The sequence below is a fragment of the Alexandromys fortis genome, unplaced genomic scaffold (genome assembly GCF_014885135.2).
Source record: "Alexandromys fortis isolate MF-2015 unplaced genomic scaffold, M_Fortis_MF-2015_v1.1 scaffold_99, whole genome shotgun sequence".
NCBI classification, from domain to species: domain Eukaryota; kingdom Metazoa; phylum Chordata; class Mammalia; order Rodentia; family Cricetidae; genus Alexandromys; species Alexandromys fortis.
In genome coordinates this window covers 2,155,387-2,175,939 of record NW_026067982.1, presented here as the reverse complement: position 1 = coordinate 2,175,939, position 20,553 = coordinate 2,155,387, and the positions used below count along the sequence as shown (strand labels likewise).

At 40.0% G+C, this 20,553-nt stretch overlaps 1 protein-coding gene across 12 annotated transcripts in view; it reads left to right on the top strand.

Moving 5' to 3' along the window:
* Rad51b (RAD51 paralog B) overlaps window positions 1–20,553 on the top strand; it is a 599,994-nt gene that overhangs the window by 78,965 nt on the left and 500,476 nt on the right. For all 12 annotated transcript variants that reach the window (XR_007594675.1, XM_050158446.1, XM_050158438.1 and 9 more), the window contains one exon: window positions 11,625–11,761. Coding sequence is in view for 11 of the 12 variants with exons in the window: in XM_050158446.1 (XP_050014403.1) it covers window positions 11,625–11,761 (137 nt within the window). In the remaining variant the exon portion in view is untranslated. The remainder of the gene's footprint in view (window positions 1–11,624; window positions 11,762–20,553) is intronic.

Here is a 20,553-nt window from a genome sequence, read left to right as displayed (position 1 = left end):
AATTACTGTAGTGGGCGTCACCCTTGCTGGCTTTAAAAGGATTATCCTTCTCATATTTCATCATTAAAAATGATGGTGAGTCTCACTGAATCAAGTGACAGAAATTAGCGAGATGAGTGTGTTAGGTTACTGAACCTGTTATTAATTGCACTATGATGATATAAGAGAATGTCTTTATTAGGAAGTACACACTAAAATATTTAGTGAATAACTGATGTATACACTGGCTCAGATACTTGTAATAGGTATCTTACACATAAATATGAAGACTTGGGAGAAGGCAATAAAATGATAAACAAATGGGAAAATGTTAACTTAGTAGGTGTGGAAAATGAATTTAAATGGTTTCTGATATTCTGTTGTTACTGTTAGTTGTTGTATAAGTTTAAAAGTAATTTCAGACAGATAGTGAAAGAAAATCATGCAACCCATAATTGTTCATGTGTGCTTGGATAGAATAATTGTTCTCTAATTATGGGTTTCTTCTGTATATGATCATTAAATTAAGCATGCTATTTAAAAGTTATTTCCAAGGGCTGGAGAGATGGCCCAGCAGTTGAGAGCATTGGCTGCTCTTCCAGAGGTTTTGAGTTCAATTCTCAGTATCCAAAATGCCACTCATAAGCATTTCCCCAGGATCCAACACCCTCTTCTGGCCTCCATGGGTACTACACACATGGTGCTTAGCCTTGTATGCAGGCAAAACACCCATAAACATAAAAAGAAGTAATAATAATAAATATTTTGAAGGTTATTTAATCCTACTTTATCTTTATTGATCCCTCCTAAGTTGATGTAATACCTCTTTCAGGAGAGTTATTTAGCCTATTTCATTTTGGGGTAGACAAATTTTCTTTTTGTTGTATATATTTGAGCATATTTTTATTTCATCACTTATTTATTTATTTCTTATTTATTTTGATCTTTCTCTGTGTAACAGCTCGAGCTGTTCTGGAACTAGCTCTTGTAAACCAAGATGGGCTCGAACTCACAGAGATCCGCCTGCCTCTGCCTCCCTAGAGCTAGGATTAAAGGTGTGCACCACCACCGCCTGGGTTGAGCATATTTTATTATGTTAAACTAAAGACATTCAGAATTGCCGTGTACTCCTGGAGAAACAAACGGCATGGATCGTCTATGTAGCACTTGTCACCATTAGTTTTATTATTTGTGTGTTAGTGTGTATTCTCTTCACTGCATAATAATGTCAACTGGCAGTGACTGTTTTATTATTTCTTCTATTAACACACGTACAAGGTACTTAATTAGTGCCCATTAAATTGAGGCATTTGGTTTTCTTTCTTACTTCTTTGCTTTCTTTTTGTATCTCTGGCTGGCTTGGACCTGCCTGTGTTGATGAGACTGGCCTTGAATGCGGAGACCTGCCTGCCTCCGATTTCTTCTCGCTAGGATTAAAGGTGTGTGCTACCATGCTTGATTTCTTTCTTTATTTTTAATACTCGTCTAGTTCTTGTTTACTCTGATATTTTGGTTCCTGTTGCCTTTCCTCCCCACTTCTTTGATTATGTAATTAGTAAAGGTTTAGGCGGTTTTATTTTGAAGATTAGATTATTTTTATTACTTTAAAGGTGTGTGTGTGTGTGTGTGTGTGTGTGTGTGTGTGTGTGTGTGTGTAGGAAGGTACACATGAGTGCAGGTCCCTCAGAGGCTGGAGGTGTTGGATTCTGTGGAGCTGGAATTAGAGGAGGCTGTGTGCCAGGAATTGAACTTGGGTCCTTTGCAAGAGCAGTATGTTCTTTTCACACTGCTAAACTTTCCAGCCCAGTTTTAGATGATATTAATGTTATTACAATTCCAGAGTATAATAGTCTATTTTTTAATATTTATTTATATACATTTAATAATAATTTCTGCAAATTTGTTTAAAAGTTATTGAAATAGTACACTTAAATTTTTTTTGATGAACGTTTAGCAAGTCTTTTAGGAGTTTTTCCTTACATGTTTTTAAAGTTGTATATTTCTTAAATCTGAGGATCTTTTTGTTGGATATCATTCAACCAATCACTCCAAAGCTTAATGGTTAAACAATATTTATTTTGTTATATAGATTTTTTGCTTCAGGAATTTGAGAGCAACTTAGTTGGATGTTTCTGGTTCAGATCTGCTGTGAGATTATAGTCAGAGTATTGTCTGAGGTTGCTATTGTCTGAAAGGTTGGCTGGGCCTGGGGGAACTGCCTCCACAAGACCATTTCAGTGTCTTCGTGCTATGACAGCTGATTTCCAAGGGCACAAGGTAGAAATGGCAGTCTTAGAAGTTATGGGCCATCGTATTTTATTTTATTTTATTTTATTTTATTTTATTTTATTTTATTTTATTTTATTTTGAGAGAGGGGTTCTCTGTAGCTTTGGAGCCTGTCCTGGAACTAGCTCTTGTAGACCTTGCTGGTCTCGAACTCACAGAGATCTTCCCACCTCTGCCTCCTGAGTGCTGGGGTTAAAGGCGTGCGCCACCACTGCCCGGCATTCTTATACATACAAGATATGATATATACTGTAGCACACCACGCCTGACTGTGCTCTCTGCGCTGCCATACAGTTCGTGAACCGGGCAAGGGGCTGGAGAGTGAAACACACAAAGACACACAGACAGAGACACAGGTCATCCTTGATGCCAGGATGCCCCAAGAATGTCCCCTTTATTGTGTCCAGGGGCAGCTTACATAGGGATCCTTAACTGATAGCCATGCTCCAGCCAAACCCACCAGAAACCACTCTTCTGCCATCAGGAACTCCTGAGGGTCTCGTGCTCAGAGCAGCTGCAGGCTGTCTTAGAGCAGAGGAGAACAAGTTGTTTACAAGAAATTCAGGGTCTGGGGGTTTATAGCTCCCAACAATATATTATATATTTGACATATGGACGAACTTGATATGTGGAGGGCACCACAAAAAGCATGTATGAAGAGTGGGGATCAGTGAATCCATCTTAGAGACTATTAACTAGTATGCTTACAAATGTATATATATATATATATATATATATATATATGTGTGTGTGTGTGTGTGTATAATAAAAAAAAAAACCTATGTTTCTCAAGTGCTGGGATTAAAGACACATGCCACTATGCTGGGCAGAACTATTACTTGATTACTAGGTCTCTGTTTTCAGAGACATTATATCAGACAAAATTTCTAAAGTAGCTTCCTGTGGTGGTTTGAATAAGAACGGCTCCCATAGGCTTATGTATTTGAATGCTTAGTCACCTGGGAGTGGAACTACTTGAGAATTAGAAGGATTGGGGTAGGTCTGACCTTGTTGGAGGAAATGTACCCCAGTGGTGGGCTTTGAGGTTTCAGAAGTCTATGCCAGGCCCGGAGTCTCTTTCTCTGCTGGAGGATCAGGCTGTAACTCTCAGATACTTCTCCAGCACCACACTTGGCTGCCATCATGCTCCCTGCCATGACATTGGACTAAATCTCTGGAGCTGTAAACCAGCCCCCAACTCAATGCTTTCTGTTATAAGAGTTGCTGTGGTCATGGTGTCTCTTCACAGCAATTAAACAGTGACTAAGACACCTCCCGATGACACTGCATTCTCAGCAAGGTGCCTGGGACTAGGATGAGACGCCATTGCCATGATTAAGGCATATTTTATGGCATAGTGGCTTTCAGATAGGAGAGCACCTAGATCTCATCCTGTGAACTCTCCAAAGCGGTGATCATTCTCTCACTGATATGAAGAAGACAGAGTCAAAGCCTCCGGAGGACTTTGATGGGCTGCTAGTTTAGAGAAGAACAGGAATGGATGTGGCTATTGTGTGATGTTTTACTCTTTTGGCTTTTTGAGGGGCCCACCACTCAGTGCCCAAAGAAATCGCACACGGAGGCTTGTTCTTAGTTATGAATGACTGGCCTTAACTTGGCTCGTTTCTTGCCAGCTTTTCGTCACCTAAACCAACCTGACTCCCTTTGCCTCTGGGCTTTATCTTTCTCTATTTCTGTATACCTTTCTTTACTTCTTTCTCCGTGACTTGCTGTGTAGTTGGGTGGCCCCTGGTGTCCTTCTCTCCTTGTTCTCTCATTTGCTCCTTGCTCTCCTCGTTCTCGGTTCTCCTTCTGTTTATTCTCTCTGCCTGCCAAACTCGTTTATCCTTGCCCCTGCCTCACTATTGTCCATTTATCTCTTTATTGGGACCATCAGGTGCTTTAGGCAAGGCACAGTAACACAGCTTCTCAGAGTTAAACAAATACAGCGTAGACAAAAGTCACACACACCTGAAAATAATATTCCCCAGCATGTGGCCACCAGGAACAGTAAGGGTGTTCCAAGCTTTCAGATGACAGAAAGAAAGAAACCTCAGATCTAGAGCAGCAGCACAGATTTTTTCCAACAGCCTGACTGAGCTTGGGAGTTGACACCGATCTTTCCAGAGCGGAGCCTGGACTTTCCAGAGTCCAGTGGCTAACTTCTTAGCCTTAGGAGATACCGAGCAGAGAGTTCCGTCAAGCCTGTCAGAACTCTGACCTCCAGAACTCTAAGATAACGAATGAGTATTCTTTCCAGCTTCTGAGTGGTCCAGCTTCTGTGGTGATTGGTGTGGCAGAAGGAAAAGCAGTACGGGTGTAAGGTACAGACAGAGGTATCTACTTGCATTGTGCGATCTTTGTTTCCCATTCAAAGGCTGGAAATGACTGAGGGAGTAAATATAAATCTGGAAACATTCTCTCATCAGATTTGTAGTTGCCCTTCCTTAACTTTAAACGTACAGTTCCTAAATGTGTTTATCATCAGTTGTAACTTACATGAACTCGCTGAATCTGGGTCTGATTAGTTACATCATCAGGTTACAGCATCAAGATGGGAAGTAGAATCAGAGGCATGCTCATGCCGAGGGAGCTTCAAAGACAGTAGTCCTGCCGAACTGCTAAGGGGGTGAGCCAAGGGCTTTGTCTTATTGCCTGACACAACTGTGATTCCTTACTTGTGGATTATATAAGCAAGTAATTCTGAATCTGTTGTAATTGAAAAGGGACAGTGAAGATAAGTTTGAAGCCTAAACTTTAGAAGTTTGCATTATGTCGATGATTACCTACCAGTTTTTCATTATCTACTACTAAAGAACCTTTTAAGAGTGTTCCCCTCCCCCGGCCCTCTTGTATCTTTACTGTCCATGGAAACTTAAATGCTAGAGATATGCTGTGCATTTGTCCTGTACTTTGTGTCTATCTGTGCTAATGTAAAAGAATAAACCACTGTTTTCTCAAAAACCCAAGTTTCACCTCTGGGGTCATTATTACCCCTGCTAAAAGGTACATGGGACTAGATGCTATTGTGAGTAGGTAGAATTAGAGTTGTATTCAAAGGTATTGTCAGGGGCATGCAGGAAAGAAGTCAGGACCACAAGGGGTGCACCCACCCACGGAGACAGTGGGGCTGATCTATTGTGAGCTCACCAAGGCCAGCTGGACTGCGACTGAAAAAGCATGGGATAAAACCGGACTCTCTGAATATGGCGGACAATGAGGGCTGCTGAGAAGCCAAGGACAATGCCACTGGGTTTTGATCCTACTTCATGTTCTGGCTTTGTGGGAGCCTAGCCAGTTTGGATGTCCACCTTCCTAGACCAGGATGGAGCGGGGAGGACTTTGGACTTTCCACAGGGCAGGGAACCCTGACTGCCCCTCAGACTGGAGAGGGAGGGGGAGAGGAGTGGGGGGAGGGGGAGAGGAGAGGGAGGAGGGGGGAAAAGGGAGACGGGGAGGGAAATGGGAGGCGGGGAGGAGGCGGAAATCTTTTTTTTTCAATAAAAAATTATATTAAAAAAAAAAAAAGGTGCTTGCTGCCTAGTCGACTGACCCCAGTCCAATTCCTAGGACCCATATGGTGGAAGGAGAAAGCCAATTCCTGTAAGTTGTCCTCTGATCTCTACACACCTTGATGTGCCCCCCAATAAATAAATAAATAAATAAATAAATGTAGAAGAAATCTTAAAAAGGTAGTTTCACTTTATTTATTTGTTTATTTCAGTTTTGGAGACAGGGTTTCTCTGTGTAGCCCTGGCTGTCCTGGAACTTGCTTTGTAGACCAGGCTGGCTTCAAACTCAGAGAGATCCGCTTTCCTCTGCCTCTTGAGTGCTTGGATTAAAGACATGCGTGGACCACCGTCGCCAGGCTTGGTAGTTTCATTTTGTAATCTAGTATTACACCATCTGTGGAACTGGTCCAAGCTCGTGTCTATCAAAAGATGTCACATCTGTGTATCTTGGTTCAAAGAGTACCTCCAGAAGACCAACCTGTGAGCACTGCTAAATACTTACACTGTTGGTATTTCCTGGGTCATTTGTAAGCTTTTGTTCATGATTTGAGATTTGTATCAGTATCAGTTGCCAAAGGGAACCAGAGTCCTTATTTGACACCCCATTTTCCCTTGGATAAAAGTCATATTACAGGTTTTTTCTTTCTTCTCATTGACTGATTAGTGTGGCCTACTTGGTCCCAGGAGAGAACAGAGCAAGGCTTGTAAACTCAGATACCTGCAGGGCCTGCAAGAGAAATGTGTAAAGACTGACATGGTCATTAGATTCCTTTCACTGTTGACAACTGCAGCAAATCTTCATTTTTCTGGCTGTGGACCTCCAGATCTAGGAAGATGAGTTTTATCTTATTCAGTTACAGTTGGGTTCTGGTGGTCCACATATAGTCACAGTGGTGGGAAAAATAGGGAATGATTTCAGGTGGGGATCGTTTATGTGTGATACACTCACTGATTTGTTTACCTGGTGCACTTCTGTGAAAGGTTCCAGTCACCCCAGGATTTTAGCATGCGCTGTTGATGTCCTCACTCATTCCTCATTTTAGATATACCTTTATGGTTTCTTAGGATTGTTCACATAATGTGTTCAGGAAATGGTGCTAAATTCATGGCTATTTGTCTTCACGCTGTTTGATTTTTATGTGTATTTCGCAATGTTTGCCATTTCCACGTCCTTCTCTTTTACTGTCTGGTTCTCTCCTTTCTTCTTACATGCACACCCACACCCACCACCAATATATACTAATGGTACAGAGAGTCTTGGATATAAACATGCTGATGTTCTGTAAGTTAAGATCCAGTTTTCTTTCCCAAGGCAGAGTGCAGCAGCCTTCTGAGATTCTTGGCTCTTTATTTTTAAGTTTTAGGATTGGGAGAGGTAGTTATGAAATGAATTAGGTAGGTCTGAAGACCTAACCATATTTGTGCATAATTCTTGAGCAAATACAGACAAGTTCTTAGATGCGGGGTCACTAGAGAAAAAGGGAAGTTCCCAGGAGCGGTCTTGTTTCAGATCAGGGCCAGAAAAGCCTTAATTTTCTTCTGCCAAGTAGTGGCTTGGCAGATTACACTGTCTTGCTGCCCCGGGCTCCAGTGTGCAGAGTTCACTTGGTAAGATGTGAGGTCCTAGCAGATCTAGGCTTCACATTCTCTTTCACCGTGCAATTGAGGTTCAGGTTGAAGTGAATAGGTTCGTTCGTTCCTTCCTTCCTTCCTTTTTTTTTTTTTTTTAACAGATAGATTTTCTTTTATTGGGAATAGCATTTTTCTCCTCAAATGTGTCACTAGTTTGCTATCTTGCTGATACTTGAATGGTCTTCACTAAGTATTTTCCTCCTGATGTTTTTGCATTTCTCGTGGAGAGGTGTTGAGGTTCAGCTTAACTGTGTGCAGCTGGTTGTATCTTACGGTGTTTCTGTGTGCCAATGCTTCCAAGAAGCAAACAGCTTTGACTGCTCTAGCTTGGCAAGTTTTTCTTTCTAACCACCATTGGGTAGAAGCTGGGAACCGAACACAGCTTGAAATCTTGTGGTTTGGATGGTGGAATTCAGGGCTAAACTGTCTAAAGCTAAATTTATTAATGTTGAGATATTTTTCCCCAATAAATAAACCTGAAAAATAATGAAATTTAACTCCTGGAAGTCCATAAAATTGTATATTTGGACACACACACACACACATACACATATACACAGCTGTTACAAGAAGGAAAATATACTAAGAATATTCTAGAGATAGTTACTACAGTATAAATCAAACTCAAAATAGCCCAAACCAACCTAGATATGATATTGTGTTTCCCCAGACTGTACTAAGGCAGTTCATGAGAGAAAATGATACTTTACTTAACTTTCCAGCTTTTTAGGTAGATGTTTTCAGAGAGAAAATAATAAATTAATACCATACACTCTCATAGTACCTGATACTGAGTATTTCATATGTGCCATTTAAATTGCATTCCACTAAATGACCAAGCATTTAGCAGCTTTAATCTCATTAAATCAAAGAATAGATCCCAGAACTGGCCCTAGACAGCATGCATTGGAAGATGGCCTGCCCTCCATTTTTCTACCCTTTCACCCTCTAACATGCACACATTTGTTTGGTTTCAAGACTTCTGTGCAACTTTTCCCAACGGGAGTGTCTCCTGTTGTGACATGTAATGAACAGTTTGATTCGTGCTGACTTTGGTCAGTTATTCAGTTTTGATCAATCAAAGGGAGAATGCTATACATGTAAAGTATTCAAAAATATTTTTGGCTAGGAGTGGCACATGCCTTCAGTTCCAGCACGTAGGAGACGGGGATTTGGTTTCTTGTGAGTTCAAGGTCACATAGTGGTCTATATAGTGAGTTCTAGGCTAGCCAGGACTACAAAGTGAGAGTCAACTTTAGAATAAAGACAATTTAAAGGGGGCCTACTGAGATGGTTAGAGAGTAAGGTGCTTGCCATGCAAGCCAAAACTTGAGTTCAGTCCCCAGATCTCATGGTGGAAGAAGAGACCCTACTGGCTGAATTTCGTGTTTGACCTTCTTGTGTGGGCTGTTGCATGATATGCAAGAGTAATGATAATAATAATAATAATGATAAAGCACGTGGACTGTGTCCAGTATGTGAGTGTAACAACAACAATAACAACAACAATAGTGATAGAAATAATGAGGAGTGTAAAGTGTGAATGTTTTTCTAGTATGATCTAGATTATCTGACTGGCTAGATTCGGTTTCAAAAATGAAATCCATTAAGAACTACTTTTTTGCACATATGCCATTGAGGTAAAGATATTGACAGGGAAGGGATAGCCTCAAAAATGAAAGACATTGCACATAGATTTTTTTTTTTCAGCACTGGATGTGAAACTCAGGGCCCTACTGGTTAGTTACATCTATTGCTCATTTTGGGATAAAATGTTGCCTAGGTGCCAGGCAGTGGTGGTGCACGCCTTTAATCGCAGCACTCGGGAGGCAGAGACGGGCAGATCTCTGTGAATTTGAGGCCAGCCTGGTCTATGAGAGCTAGTTCCGGGACAGGCTCCAAAGCTACAGCGAAACCCTGCCTTGAAAAACCAAAAACCAAAAACCAACAACAAAAAAAATGTTGCCTAGGCTAGCCTTGAACTCAGGCTGTAGCTCACAGATGCCTTGATTCTTCCTATCTCAGCTTCCCAAGTAGCTGGGATTATAAACCTGTACCACCAGACTTGCTCAGACTTCTTGACTAGAAAATAATGAATGAGGGCATTTTCTGGGGGTAGTAATGTTTAATTTGATAGCAATTTAGATTACATATATGGAGCTGGAATTGTAGCTCAGCATGAGACTACTTGCTTAGCACACATCACCCCTGAATTCAATCCCCAGTACTATAAGCAAGTAATTCATAGATGGCGTATGTGTCTGTTTGTTGCATGGAACCACTCGTTCATCCAGGCTGCCCAGAACCAAAATAACCACACAGAAACTGTATTATTTAAATCACTGCTTGGCCCATTAGCTCTAGCTTTTTATTGGCTAACTCTTACATATTAATTTAACTCATCTCTATTAATTTATGCATCACTATGAGATCATGGCCTACCAGCAAAGTTTCAGCACATCTGTCTTCAGCGGCGGCTCCATGGTGTCCCTCTGACTCTGCCTTCTTCCTCCCAGAATTTAGTTCAGTTTTCCCTGCCTACCTAAGTTCTGCCCTATCAACAGGCCAAGGCAGTTTTTTTATTCATTAATGGTAATCACAGCATACACAGGGAACTCCCACATCATATGTTTGTTAGTATTCATCAAATATTTCATATTTCATTATGAGAAAGTCAAAAGGAAAAGTACTATACATATTAAACTCTGGAGAATGATATGTGTGCAGGATTTCTGGGAGAAAGTATGTTGATGTGTGGTTTATTTTGAAGCATGAAAGAGAGAAACCCAAAATGTATTGGTAAATAGATGGAGAGATGGACAGATTAATATAACAGGAAATCGCATAGTTAATACAATAAGATGGTAATTGTTGAGTATAGGGGGTGAGTGTATGGATGTTTCTTGTAAAAATCTTTTAGCTTTTCTGTTGCTTTTATTTTTAGGTGACTGACAGACAACACAAAAGTTAATTTTAGATGGGCAAAAGAGTTTTTCAAATGATATAAGTTTTGCTGGATTTTATAAAAACTTGTTTGAGTCTACTACTATACCATTTGCCATAACAGAATTTTGGAGGTTGGGTACTTTTATATGGTAAAGAGATTTATTTGGGTCACAATGTGATGGTTAGAAGATCCAAACAACATGACAGGAGCCTGTTGGGAAGACTCACCTGGCTGTGCCACAATATGGCAGAGAAGCAAAAAGGAAAGTACTGTGTGCAGAAGGGGCCTATGAAAGAACACACTCCATAAGAGGTATAATGATCCCTTCTGCTCTCCTGTCTGACCTAATCGTCCTCCATCAGCCCTCCCTGTTAAAGTTTCTGCTACCCCAAACTGAGGACGAAGTTCCGAGGGGGCGAGCCTTTGAGAAAACATCTGGGCTGTAAAATATAGACTCTTTATGGTACTCTGTGATGAGATGAGGACTGATCATGAAAATCCATTGAAGCACAACTCATAGTAAAGACTGTGAAAGAGCAGTTGAACTGACAGAAGGAAGAACACATATACACTTAAGTATTTTACTATATATATTTAGTAAATTTTATATTTATATATAATATGTATTATATTTTATAACTTTTTAGTAAATTATGAATTTAGTGAACATAATATATTTTAAAATTATATTTTAATATATATATATTTAAAAAATAAGAAGCTGGATATGGTAGCACATTTCTTTAATCTCAGCACTAAGGTGGAAACACAAATTTCTGTAAGTTCCGGACCAGCCAGGAAAAATAAAAAGAAAGGACAGATAAGCTATGTGCTATGTTATATCTACTGACCTTCTTTGAATGACAAGTAACTGTGCTATCTATTGCCTAAAGGATTAACACCCCTACCAATCATTAGTATTTTCACAAAGTCATTCGTCAACACCAGTATATACAGTTAGTGGGTGCAACGTCTATCCTTTCTCAGTTTTAACTTCACGTCTGGTAACAGAGCACAGAAGGTAACTAACTGAGTGAGCATTTTCTCGTTATTCCCAAGGATACACATCCCAAGCATACACCAATAAGAGGAAAGTTAGTTGTTACATACAGTGGGTGTCTTTGGGAAGTAGAGCTTAATTCTCTCCTGGAACCCAGGCTCATTGCATTGGTTTTTTTTTTTTTTTCAGCCAATCCTAAAATAATTTTCTTTGACTAAATTACAGTGTTTATTCAAATTTTATAGATAACATGACTTTGTTCTTTAGATTACAGGTCCACCAGGCTGTGGAAAAACTCAGTTTTGTATGATGATGAGCATTTTAGCTACACTGCCCACCAACATGGGAGGATTAGAAGGGGCTGTGGTGTACATTGACACAGAGTCTGCATTTACTGCTGAAAGGTAGGTTGTTTTAATTTTTACTAAAATGCTTTGCTTTTAGAGCCCCTGTGCACCATGGGCCATTTACACTTAGGTTATTATTTAATTTTTGAGAACAAAGGGTGCTAACTACAATTTTAAAGGATTTTTTTTCTTTTGAAATTGATTCAGGAAGCAGCTTGTCTTCCTCCTCTTCTATCCTTTCTTACTGGTTTAAGTGGGGTACCTGTGTAAGCTATATTTTTATTACGGCATCTTGAAAAAAAAATCTCCTCTCCATGGTGATATTTTGTTTGTGATCTAACAAATAAAGAAAGCTTGCCTGAAGATCAGAGTGTGTAGCTAAGTCACTAATTAGCCATAGAGGTCAGGCAGTGGTGGTGCACACCTTTAATCCCAGTACTTGGGAGTCACATGCCTTTTATCCCAGCACTAGGAAGGTGGAGACAGAAAGGGATATGGCTGGGTGGAGAGAGGAATAAAAGGCAGGAGGAGATAGAAGCTCATGGCATTCGGTCTGAGGATTCGTGGAGACGGGATCTTGCCCACTTTGGTCTGAGGATTCAGTAGAGGTAAGAGGTCCTTCTAGTGGCTAGCTGCTTAACTTCTCTGGTTTTTCAGCATTTATCCCATATCTGATCCTGGGTTTTTATTAATAACACCTTTCCTCTCCTGACAGTCTTTGTACACAGTTACATCTCTTTCCATACAGATACATCCCTGTTTTTCATACATCTGTCTCCTCTACACATTTCTTCTCTCCACTCTGCTACATTTCTTCACATAGAGCTACACCTCTCTTCTACATCAGTACTCACTCGCACACTGACACACCGACACACTCACATACACTCTCACATACCTTTCATAGCACAAACTCTGGACAATATATAAATAACATTCTTAGGGTCACTTAGCAGTTCTTGAGTACACAATAGAGACAGAGCCATTCTGATACACTAGGAACCATACGGTTTCTCTCAGGCTAGGGAGGTCACGCCAACCGGGCATGGTGAGTAAAGCAGGCTTGTAGCTTCTTAAAGTGGTCGGGGTTCCCAGACAGAGAGTGACACTGAAATTCGGGACTTAAACGATAATCAGTTAGTTGACTAGGTCTTGAGTCCTGCATCACAAACCGAGGCCAGGGGTACGTGCAGAAAGTCAGTTGCTGCAGGGAGTTATATCTCAATGTTATCACCCTGACTTTGGTTCAACAGATACCTGGGAACTTGCTCTGGTGCATATTTTGTAGGTGCATCTAGTCTATTTTGAATCTGTTCTGAAGTCTAAAATAAATTTTGTAACTGAGAATCTTGTTATTTTCCTATGTCAGTCTGAGCTACGAAAAATATCCTAGTATTATTTCTATTCATCAAAATTATACAGATTAAGCAGAAATTATCTTTCTGACCATCCACAGATATATGTGTGCCCAGTAGATGAAATATTTTCATGAAATAAACNTTAAACACACTGGCACCAGGAAAAATACCCATAGCTGTTTTCAGGAAGAAATGTAGTGGCACATGAGAAAAACTACAGACAGAAGCAACCGATTCACAGTCAGTGACCCCACGGTCTTTACCAAGTGGGGCTCCCCACCAGAGAGTTTTTCATCTGGTGGGTTGACCTGTCAAATATGAGCTGTCATCTGCTGTATATGCTCATGGCTCCGGCTGCTTTTTATTAAACCAACCACAGTGACACATCTTCACACAGTATAAACAAATATCCTGTGACAATTCTTCCTTTTTTGTTTCAAATAAAAATGAAAGGTTTTAACTCTAACAAAGTAAATTATATACAATAAGAACAATTATCAAGTAAGAGATACACGTACAAAATCCAGTCCATTTATATTTGGCAAATTCAGAGAAAATACTCTATTATCTATCCTATCTTGGTGAGTCCAAAGTTTTATACCTAAACCACTTTTTATCATAACTTGTATTACCAACCTAATAGTATATATTTAAACCTTAAACCTTTTTTTTAGATAAACAACTTAAGCTTTTATGTCTATTAACCTTTATAAATTTTATATCTCTTTTTGTAAGTTTCTCTTCTGAATTTGGTAACAAAGAAAATGATTTAACTATCTAGTCTTCAACCCCATCAGAGACCTAAGAAGGATAAAATATTTCTCAAGTAAACAGAAAGTGCAGGGCCAACAACTTCCAAAACTAGAAACAATTGAGACATCTGACTTTCTGGACAGTCACTCAAGATTTCTCTGTAATATTGGGGCGTCCACCTTCAGCCTACAGGCCTAGAATATCTGACAGAGATTTTTTGTGAAGCAGGACTTTTGAAAAAACTGTCCTACCTTGTCTTGGCAAAATTCGCAGTCACCTTCTTTTGTGTCCTTGTCCGATTTGGACAGAATACTGTCTGCACTCTAGGCAAGGGCAGTTGCCCAGTGGCTAGCTTTGCCACATATGAAAGCAAATTCCATATGGAGGTTCTTCAACACCCATCACCTTTTTTTCTGAAGTAGATTGGAACTGCCAGGAGCAGACCTATCTCACTGTCATGAAAAGCTTTATGTTATTAAAACATCTTAATACCATATTCTGTAAATCTCTGAAGTGCTTGAAGACCACCTATCTATCTAAAATATGTCTGTTTAACCTTGAAAACATACCTAATATGACTACAAGTTAGATTGTTATAGCTGACCTATATTTCTTAATTATCCTAAAGAGTTTATAATAATAACTTTTAAGAACTGGAATTTACATTACATTTTAAAATGAGCTGCATGGGTACAATACTTTAAAAAAGAGTAGAAACATACACACAGTCTATTGAAACAAAAGTAGTCTTAAATTTGTATCAATGTACAAAATATCTTAAACAAGAGTAGAAACATATATTTACATATATATATAGTATGTTCTAACAAAAATAACCTTACATTTGTATCAATACATAAAAATCTATACCAATGTAAAATATTTGTGACTAGTGGTTGCTTTTTAGTTTAAAAGTAGATTCAGTAATCTACCACTTTATCTTATCATTTTTTTATTCCCCCTTTATCTTTTCAGAAAGAAAACCTTGAGTCTAACCTCTTTTGCTTAGCTTTTTTCTCTGGCCATGACCAATAACAATTTGCAAGTAAGCCCTGCTAAACAATGACAAGCACCCATAACCCACCGATTGATAATAAAACTACCCACCCCATCTCTTGGAAATGTGGGCGTCATGTTCTTAAAATTACTTCCTGCTGGGATAATTGTATCTTTAGGGGACTCTGAGAAAACTGAGATAATGGTCAAGTCCTGGGAAAATAGCTGTAACATTTATTGTCCAGTCTCTGTGTAATGGGATAATGCAGGGTTTATCTGAAGTCCTGACTGGAGTAGTCTGTGAGGCTGGACCATCTCAGCAAGTAGCTTTGAAGTTGTTCTGAATGCAGATTTTTGAGGAAAGTGCAGCACTCCGAGAGGCTGGATCACCTGGGCTACTTGTCTTCATTGGTATCTGGTTCTTTTTTTCTGAAAATACACAGACTTTTAAAGGTAACATACATATTTGCATTAACACAAGTATGGAATGTGCAGTGTGCTCAAGTCAGTTAAAGATGATTCTCTGCTCTATATTTGATCAGGTAAAAGACATCTGTCAACTTTTTAAGTCCATTTGGACTGTATAGCCAAACTGGAATATGAATCTCCATCCATGCCATATAAAAGGATGGCATGTAAATAATAAAGCATGAGGATTCTGTAGCCAACAAGATTTATTATGTCTCCTCCAGTCTCAGAGCTGTTCCCATGTAGAAGAATCAGCATCAATGTCACCTGGCTTGTAGTCTTTCCTGGCTTTCCCCCTCATATCTGCAACCAAGATTCTCAGGATCCCCACACCCATCAAATCTGATCTTCACTAACTTTGAAGGAATCCATAGTTTTTTTCCTGTGCAAACAGGGTATAACCTCTCCCCCAGCACAAAACATTTCCTGACTCCCATTCTGAAATTAAGTCACCCATAAAATATATAGGCTGATTTAATTCAGCAGTCCTTCCTCAATCCAGTGTCTCTCAGCAGTGGTTGTTCTCTATTCGTTAGCATTCAAAAGTGTAACGTTAACAAAGTACCATAGGCCCAAACTCCCTGTGTTATAATATTTCCCACCCTTACATGGCTTATTCTTTTTTATAACTTTACTCACTCTTTAAAGACTTTATTATTTTTAAAGCATTTATAGGGGGCTAGAGTGATGGCTCAGAGGTTAAGAGCATTGCCTGCTCTTCCAAAGGTCCTGAGTTCAATTCCTAGCAACCACATGGTGGCTCACAACCATCTGTAATAAGGTCTGGTGCCCTCTTCTGGACTTCAGGCATACATGCAGACAGAATATTGTATACATAATAAATAAATATAAAAAAGCATTTATATTTTTATATGACAGTCTATACCCATTTTTACTGTACCTGTTCAGAAGTTTTCTCGTCTGAACTCAGCCTTACTAGGTACATGAAGTATTCTCTGACCACGGGAGCCAAACCTTAAAGGGTCAGGCAATCCGCCGCATGGTTCTACTTAGCACATGGCTCTGGCAGCTGGCTCTACCCCAGCTTGGGTTTGTGAGAGCTGAGCCTCAAGCCTGTAGGCAGCAGCTGGGAGCCACGCCTCTGTATGCCATGAACACCAGCCAGCCTAGGAAGCCAGGTCTGTTTGTGTGTTTGGAACTCTTTTTTTTTTTTTTTTTTTAAAGCTTTCTCAGGTCCTATGTGGATATTTGTGCCTCCACTTTGGACACCATATGTAGTCAGACTTTATTGTTGGGACCACCAACTCCCAAATAATGACATGGAGACTTATTATTAGTTATGAAAGCTTGGCCTTAGCTTAGGCTTGTTTCCAACTAGCTCTTATAACTTAAATTATAAGTTATAAATTATATAAATTAAATTATAAGGTCCACGAGGAACTCAGTTTAAAAACCTAAGTAAAAGGAAAGAGCTGGTTTGCTTATTTTATTTGCTTATTTTATGTTAAGGAATTCATTTTACTTGTGAAATTGTGGGGTGGTTGATAGTGCATTCTTCAGGTTTATGGCTGGGGAGGGTTGTTGAGGTTGAACCCAAAGGTAACACATGCTTTGCCTTAAGCATGGTTCATTAGTGGTTTGAACATTTTATTTCAGATGATCTCGGAAACAGTATTAGCTCTGCAGGCATTCTTTATAGCTGTTTCGATTGATTTATTTTAGTTATTGATTCTGCCAAGAGTTTGTGCATACAGTTGCATGTACATATATTTGTGTACCTGTGTTAGTTTTTTTTGTGTGTGCATATGTATGTGTGTGTTTATGTGCATATAGACCCCAGAGAACAGACAACCTTGGGTGCCATTCCTCGTGTCTATCTACCCCCTTTAAAAATCTTTATTATGGATGTTTGCCTGTGTTATATCACTTGTGTGCTTGGTGCCTGAGGAGGTCAGAAGAGGGTATTGGATCCCCTGGAACTAGACTTAGAGGTGGTGGGAATCGAACTTGGGTCCTCTGGAAGAACAGCAAGTGCTCTTAACGATTGAGCCACTCTCATTTCTTTTAAATTGGGATAAGGTCTCTCACTGGCCCGGCCTGGCTCTCTGGGCAGTTCCAGTGACCTGCCAGTCCCTGCCTGCCCAACCTGAGTTATAAACCCGTGCTGTCACTCCTGGCGTTGTTACACACGTTTTGAGGATTGAACCCAGGACCTCATGCTTGCAATGCTAACCCACTAGCTGAGCTACCACCCTACCTCCTTTTTGTTTCTGACACCGTCTTACTATATAGCTCAGGTTGTCTCCCCTTCTCCCTTTCTAGTGCTGGGGTTAAAGCCCTTCAGTTCTGCTCTTATAGTGCAAAAGCAGCTGTAATAGGAAGTGAGCCAAGTAGGTGTTCAAATTAGACTTCATTAACAAAACCAAATCATTTTCTGGTTTGGGTCTACAGTACGTAGTGTTTGACAACTTCTATTTACATATTTAAGTACATTTATAAGATTATGAATAGCTGTTTCTGGTCTTTTGTTAGTGATTTACATGCCTAGTAATTAAACATTTTAAAATTTTCTGTGTATGAGTGCTTGTCTGCATGTGTATATCTGTGCGAGAGTCCAGAAGAGGGCGTTGGATCCCCTTGAAATAAAGTTACAGAAGGCTGTGAGCTTTCATGTGGGTGCTGGCTTGAAACTGAGTCCTTTGGTTTCAACTGAAGAGCAGACTTAAAATAAGAAATTTATTATTTTGTATTTTCTGTGTATGAATGTGAGCTGGCATGTGGGTGCTGGGTTGAAATCGAGTCCTTTGGAAGAGCAGTCAGTGCTCTTAATTGCTGAACCATCTCTCCAGCCCCCCCCCCTTTTTTTTCCCGTAATTTCTAAGTTGGATGTTAGATGCCGGACTTAAATATATAGCTTTAAAGCATCAGATTTTTGTTTTAATTTATAGTTAAAATTATTTTGATAATTTAAAAGCTGGCCCTTCCCTTTTGTTACAGCAGATTCCAAGTGGTCTTTAAGCCTCAGTACTGTGAAGCCCATCTGAGGACTCCACTAGCGGCCTAGGGTATAAAGAGATCTCCGTACTTTCTGTTGGCGTGGGAATGTGTACTGTTCTCATTCTGTGTTTAGTCTCTGTGTTGTCTCCTGGTTTCTTCTGAGTAGTTTCCTTCCATACATTATGCGTATTGGTTCTGGAGCGCACCCATCCACAGCTCCCCTCCAGACCCCACACCTCCTTTTCTGCATTCGCACCAGTTTGGCCTTCCCAAACTCTGATCTCATCTTTGCTCAGGTTCCACCAGACTCACTTTGGCTTCCCTTTTTTGTTTTGTATAATGGAAAGTGCCTCTGGTGTGAGCCTGGGACACACTTCAGGTTCCTATTAGTTTCCTTTCTCATGAGGGTCACAGTTTTGAACTATTGTTCAGTGTGTGAAACTGTTATGTCAGATATTTTGTCTGCTTTCCTTAGTTGTTGATGCTATCAGGGCAATTCCCAAGCCAGTTAATCTTTTGTGCTCAGAAGTAAAAATCTCCCTATTTTGCCTTGAATTCATTCCATACTGGCTTTATCTCCTAGCCCTATATCGAAATTGATTTTCAAAACTTTATTGAACTCAGTAGTATTTAAAACATGGCCATGTGCTGCTTAATGGTGGTGGTATAGTCTGAGAACTGTATCACTAGACGATTTGTCCTGTGTTTCTGTTACAGTGTACTTACACACACTGCATAGTGTGTGTTCTTTATAGATATGGTCTCTGTATGCAGCCAAGACATGGTGAGCAAAAACAAACGTGAAGCTGCTGCATTGTGTTTTACAAGAACTGAAAAATGCTGTCATGGTGATTGCTAGCAGAGTAAACAAACACAGCTGTCCATTGCCATTACCAAGTGTTATAGACTGTGCATAATTGTATATACTGTGCTTTTACATGACTGATAACAGTAAGTTTTGTACATCATATATATGTACAACAGGTATAAACCTGTTGAATAATGTGTTGTTCATGGACAATATGTTGGCTGTGACATCTCTAGGAAGTGGGACTGTTCCAGCCCCATCTTGGATCCACCATGTGGGTAGTCATGTAGCACTGTTGACTGTTGTTGATTGTTCTGTGAACAGTTCTTCCATTTAGCTGTGTTCTTAGCAGCAGTCAGACTCTCTTGATTTGATTCCTATCTTCTGACCACTTCTTTCATCTGTGTTGCTGGATCCTCAAGTTTTCATCTTCTAAGTCTTGGAAAACCCTAGAACTCAGTTTTGGAATCTTGTTCCTCTTCTCTCTTTCCTCAGTCCCTGATATCCAATCTCATGATTTTAACAAACTTCTTGATTGGCAGAAGGGTCAAGGGTTCATGTTCTGAGCTTTCCCACAATCCCCAGACTCATATACATTTGCCACTTGACATAATAACATGTTATAGCTATGTTTACATATGTGGAAAATTGATATATCTGAAGATGAAGTCTGTTGTCCTCCATAAAAAGTAGAACACAGGAAGAACACCAATAACTGAAATCCTGATCGAATTTCCATTCTTCTAGTAATGAAATTCTTCCTTCTCTCCCTCTGAATTATAATCTAGGTACTTCTGGTTATCTGAGGTGTTATTTCCCTAGGTCAAGTCACCATCATTCTTTTGTGTGGACTGCAGTACCAGCTCATCTTGTTTTCATCCTTGCCCTTCCTATAGCCTTTTCTCCATTTGACATCTAGAGCAAACTCTGTGTGTGTGTGTGTGTGTGTGTGTGCACGCACTGCACGTGTGTGCGCACGCTTCTGCCTGCTTATGGAGGACAGAAGAGGATGTTGGTGTCCTGATGTATCATTCTTTCCCCTATTCCTTTGGGGTAGGATTCTCACTGTACTTGGACCTAGCCTAGCCTCTATTAAGCCTCAGCCATCCTCCAGTCTCTGCTCCATAGTGGGGATTTGAACTCAGGGTCTCATGCTTGTATAGAAGCACTCCTGCATGCTGGGCCATCCCCCCAGACTCTAGAGCAAACTTAAAAAAAGAGAGATTTATTTATTATTTTGTATCTTATGTGATGGATGTTTTGCCTGCATGTATGTAGAAGCAACATGTATGTGCCTGATACCAGAGACCAGAAGAGGGTGGCAGGTCCCCCAGATCTGGAGTTAAGGATGGTTTTCAGCCACTATATGAGTATTGGGAAATGAATTTCATCTTCTGAAAGAACCGCAAGTGCTTTCTAGCACTAACCCCCAACAGTCTTTTGTTTATTATTTATTTACTTATTTTTAATTTTTAAAGAAACCTCTGTGGGATGTGGTGGCTGAATGG